This window comes from Solanum stenotomum, chromosome 5 (assembly GCF_019186545.1).
Source record: "Solanum stenotomum isolate F172 chromosome 5, ASM1918654v1, whole genome shotgun sequence".
NCBI classification, from domain to species: Eukaryota; Viridiplantae; Streptophyta; class Magnoliopsida; order Solanales; family Solanaceae; genus Solanum; species Solanum stenotomum.
The window spans coordinates 47,305,619-47,310,155 of NC_064286.1; the positions used below are offsets into that span (position 1 = coordinate 47,305,619).

A 4,537-nucleotide genomic window follows, 5' to 3' on the forward strand; every position below is an offset into this window, starting at 1 on the left:
TCTACTAGTTTTTGCATTAATCATGAATTTTTACACATAAATTCCTACTCCGTATGGAAGTGTTGGGTTAAGATGAATCCTTGATTAATATCTTTATATGTTTCTACCTCTTATCAACGCATGTACGAGATAGTGACGGAGTCAAAAACTCATGTATAGTGATAAAAAAATACAAGGTGTCATCCTAGGGTTTAAACTCATAAGAAAAAATAATGTATGAACTCTCGTTGGTACTAAACTAAAACTTTTTCCTTATGTTAAGTGAATTCAACTGTTCATAAATAATTAAAAAGAATCATTTAACCCTATTTGCGTTACTCTAATTTTGACCAAGGTGATTCAATTGAACTCTTTTCCTTTCGTACCAAACTACTCTGATAGCTCAAGTAGGTGAAAAGAAATGATCACCTAGTATTTTTTTTATATTCACCAACATGTAAAATCTAATCTCTTATAATTTTCTATCCAACAGTAATTGCCACACTTATTGCACTTGATGTTTATTTTGTACTTATTTTGTTGGGTAGGGGATGGAGGGGGGGGGGGGGATATTGAATGTCAATTTTTATTCCGTTTCGCTCTCCAAAGTTTAGGTATTCAAATTGAACAATGTGTCCTTTGGGTGCTTCCTAGTATACCATTATGAAACTATATTTGTGTAGCAACCATTCAAATAAATACGATGAAAATATGCTTGGAAATAAAAAAAAAATACTTGGAAGCACTTTCTCTGATCTTACGTGGTGTGCTTTAAATTAATCAGACAGAAATTTTATTTTTTTCTTTCTCAGAGTTTTTTTCTCGATAAGCATAGTGGAAAGAAGGGTATAATGATAGCACCAAGAGATCTTGTTATTTCAGATAGTGATAACCCACAAACTTGGAAATGGGGTAGATGCCGCGATTCCATGTCATCTCTTTTTATATTCTTAATTTGATCTACAACTTTATTGCTCTTCTTATAAATACTTATGCAATGCATTTGCTCTTCTTATATGTTATCTGATACATCTTATGCACTTGAGCTACAGCAAAATAAAAATCATAATGCGACAGTCATAATTGAAAGTTTTTTCTAGTTTAAAAATAGAGGAGACACTATATGTGTTAGATGTCAATATGAAAAAGCCAACAAGTTTTCTACAGAGAATCGAAGTATCTGAATAAGAAGGCACTGGAGCAGTGCATGCAAATGTGGCTGAACCATTAATGTAATCTTCTATCTGTGGTTACTAATACATGGTATCATTCATTGATGACTTCTCAAGGTACGCATGAATTTACTTCTTAAAGAAAAAGTCTGAAGTATTTGAGAAGTTTAAAGAGTTCCAACATACCGTGGAGACTGATATTGAAAAGGTAATCAAATGTCCATGTATGGACAATGGGAGAGAATACATGTAACATGAGTTCAATGACTACCTTAATAAAAGATGGTAGGACAACAATTGACTTGCCCAAATATTTCGTAGAAAAATGGAGTAGTTGAAAGAAAAAATAGACACTTGATAGAGATATGAAGAAGTATTTTGAATATATTGCAGTACATTGTGATAGTCAATCTGCGCTACACATTGCAAGGAATCCATATTTTCTTGAGAGAACTAAACATACATAAGTTGACAGTCATTTTGTTCGAGACAAGCTCCAAGATGGCCTTATTTCCCTTCATTATATTGTTACCACAGATCAACTGGCTAACCTATTCACCAAAGCTCTTACTGGTGTTAAACAAACTTGCATCATGTCAAAGTTGGCTATGAAGGCCTCATATCCCACTTAAGAGAAGGGGAGGGGGGAGGAGGGGGTACATTGAGAATGTGTTTATGTTGATTAGTGTAACTGTTAGCTTAGTCAGTTAGTTGTAGTTGTTAGCTCTATAAGTAATTATTTTGTTAGAAGCCAACTATACGCAAATGTCATAGTGATATAATACACGTGTGCAAATACGTTTTCCTTTGAGAGGTTTTATTCAACAAAGTAGTTTGCTTTCCTTCTTCTTCTCTTTACACTGACTTCTCCCTCTCGTTAACACTTTGATGTCTGTCTTATATAAAGTGCAAACAAATGTTGGAATGTGAAATATGATATGTGTAGCCTACAATTATAAATAATTATTACCTTCATGTTAATATGCACTGAATCTGACATTATGACAATTTGGTCTGGATACAAAAATATCAAAAATTACATTATGTATTCTATGTGCATATTTGGAAGAGACTAACTGTTTAGTATGAATTCATAACTGATAATGGCTCAACTTGGAAAATATACACAAACAACGTATTGGGATAGCAGACGTTAGATTAATATAACAACTAAGAGTTAATGTCACCATGAAAAAATGTGGGGCAACGGATGGGGTTGCTCCTCTCTAAACTAGAGGTTTTGGGGTCGAACTCTGGGTATGAAAAATTCTTGGTAGGAAATACTTCCCCAATAGGGCCCTACACGGCTCCAATCTGAATTAGTCGGGCTCTAATGCAGATATCGAACACCAAATGAGAAACCAAAAATAAAAAAAGAACTTTATTGAATGTGAAAAATTTGAAGAGAAAATGATGTGCTCAATTTTGTCCGATATATTAATGTATATACATTATTTTTTAAAAAAATGTTAAATGATTTATTTTAAACTAAAGGCTAATACTCCAACTTTGAAGTTAAGAGCTTCCCCCTATTAGCATAGTATAGTATAGCACATTACGAAGATGGTAAATGTTCACCTATGGTTTAGAAAAGATGGTTCATGCCCTTGAAAGGAGATGCCTTAAATAGGAATGTCTTAACTACCAATAATGGTTTTTATATGGCGCAAACTCAGATGGTGCGCAGGCTCCTATCAATGTTTTGATGGTAAAAATAAAAAAATGCTATAAAAAGTTAATTAATTAATACCATATATGACTCAATCTTGTAATTTTTTTAAAAAATTCGCATCTGATACACCTACTAAAGAGCTAAAGCCCTACATATCATTTAATTATTTTTTAAAAAAAATTTCCTTACAAATGTTTCTTGCAATGCTTTTGCGGATTCTCTGAAACGACATATCTTACTGATATAAATCAATTGGATATTCGTGGAACAATAGGCACAAAAATGTTGCCACCAAAGACAGAATATGCTGCTTATTTGGCGTTCAAGTTTGTAAATGTGTGCAGCAATAACCTTCCATCTACTAAATCAAATATTTGGTTTGTTAATTATGAGAGTGAAATTGATGCTGAAAATCAGGCCAACACTGTGCACCTTCCAAGATTGCAAGAAAGTGGGGGTATCCCAAAAATGAGAGGAGATGGATGTATGGAAGTAAAATTGGGATATTTTGATAGCAAGAAAGACACTGACGGTCCTATTGAAGCAAAATTGTTTGAGAAGAATCACTTTTACAAAATTGGACTCATTGTTGAAGGAGTTGAGTTTCGTCCAAAATTAGAAGTGGATATGGGAATTTAAGTGTTATATGTGTTGAACAGGAAATCTTTGAATTCTTATTTTGATTACTATTTCAATGTTTGCAATTTACTACAGACAATTCATATATATTGCATACCCTTTAAGGCTTTAGTATTACTTAATAATTTGGACGTCCTCTTTCTACCGGAAGGTTACCTTCTGGCTAAATTTGTGGCCTATATTTTGGATTTAACTTTTAGACGGTATAAAAAAGTGAAGTGAAATTCCTTCTTCCGATATTTATGATGTTGAATTTTCTTCTCTATTTAATATCTCTGTTAGTTTATGTGCTTCTAGTTTTATATTAGAAGAGAGCTTTGATCAAAGGAGAAACATTTTTTTGGATTTCAACTGATGGATCAGTTTCAACTATGTCGTCAAAGGAAGAAAATATGGTGTTATCATTTGGATGTTGTTTTTCCCAAAGATTTCTATTATTTGGGATAATTCATCATAATGATCTTTATCTTCTTTAGGTGCTAAAGCTAATAAGGCATGACAATACTGTAAGTCAATATTTTTATTGAGTTTTTGTGGAATATTCAGAGAAATGATAATCCTGCAAAGTAAAAATAAATTTGACTAACAAGTCATTGTGGTAATTTCTCAAGTACCAAGACCAATTACAGAGGATGCTTGGCTGATTCTAACTAATATTCTTGCAGCCTTCAGGTCTGTATGAGCCCATCCACACACCTGTTCTTTCTAACATCTTGTCCCTGATATACCGTGAGTTTACGGTATTTCTAATACATTTCACTTACAAGTTGTGTGTGTCTAGGGCCTTTTTATATTGGTTTTTATGTATTTTATCATGTTTTGCAGGAAAGGTGTTCAGGCGCGGAAGTTTAGAGACAGCTGAAGGAAATGCAGAAAAAGGCATCCACGGAGGTCATCTACGGACCGTAGGTCCATTCACGGTCCGTAGGTGATGACCGTAGATCAGCAGGAATGTGTTGAAGACAAATCAGGGAAATCTGACCAAGTGTGGAACCACGGTGCCAAGTGACGGTCCGTAGATTGATCTACGGACCGTACTGTTGATCCGTAGAGTGAGACTGCGAGGGTTCCAGTA

The 4,537-nt window shown here is 33.9% G+C and overlaps 1 protein-coding gene across 1 annotated transcript; it reads left to right on the forward strand.

Annotated features, from left to right (window-relative positions):
* The first annotated feature begins 3,105 nt into the window (after nt 1-3,105).
* Nucleotides 3,106-3,462, forward strand: LOC125864068 (putative F-box protein PP2-B2). The gene has a single exon (XM_049544009.1). The coding sequence runs from the start codon at nt 3,106-3,108 to the stop codon at nt 3,460-3,462; it is 357 nt and encodes a 118-aa protein (XP_049399966.1).
* The last annotated feature ends 1,075 nt before the right edge of the window (nt 3,463-4,537 follow it).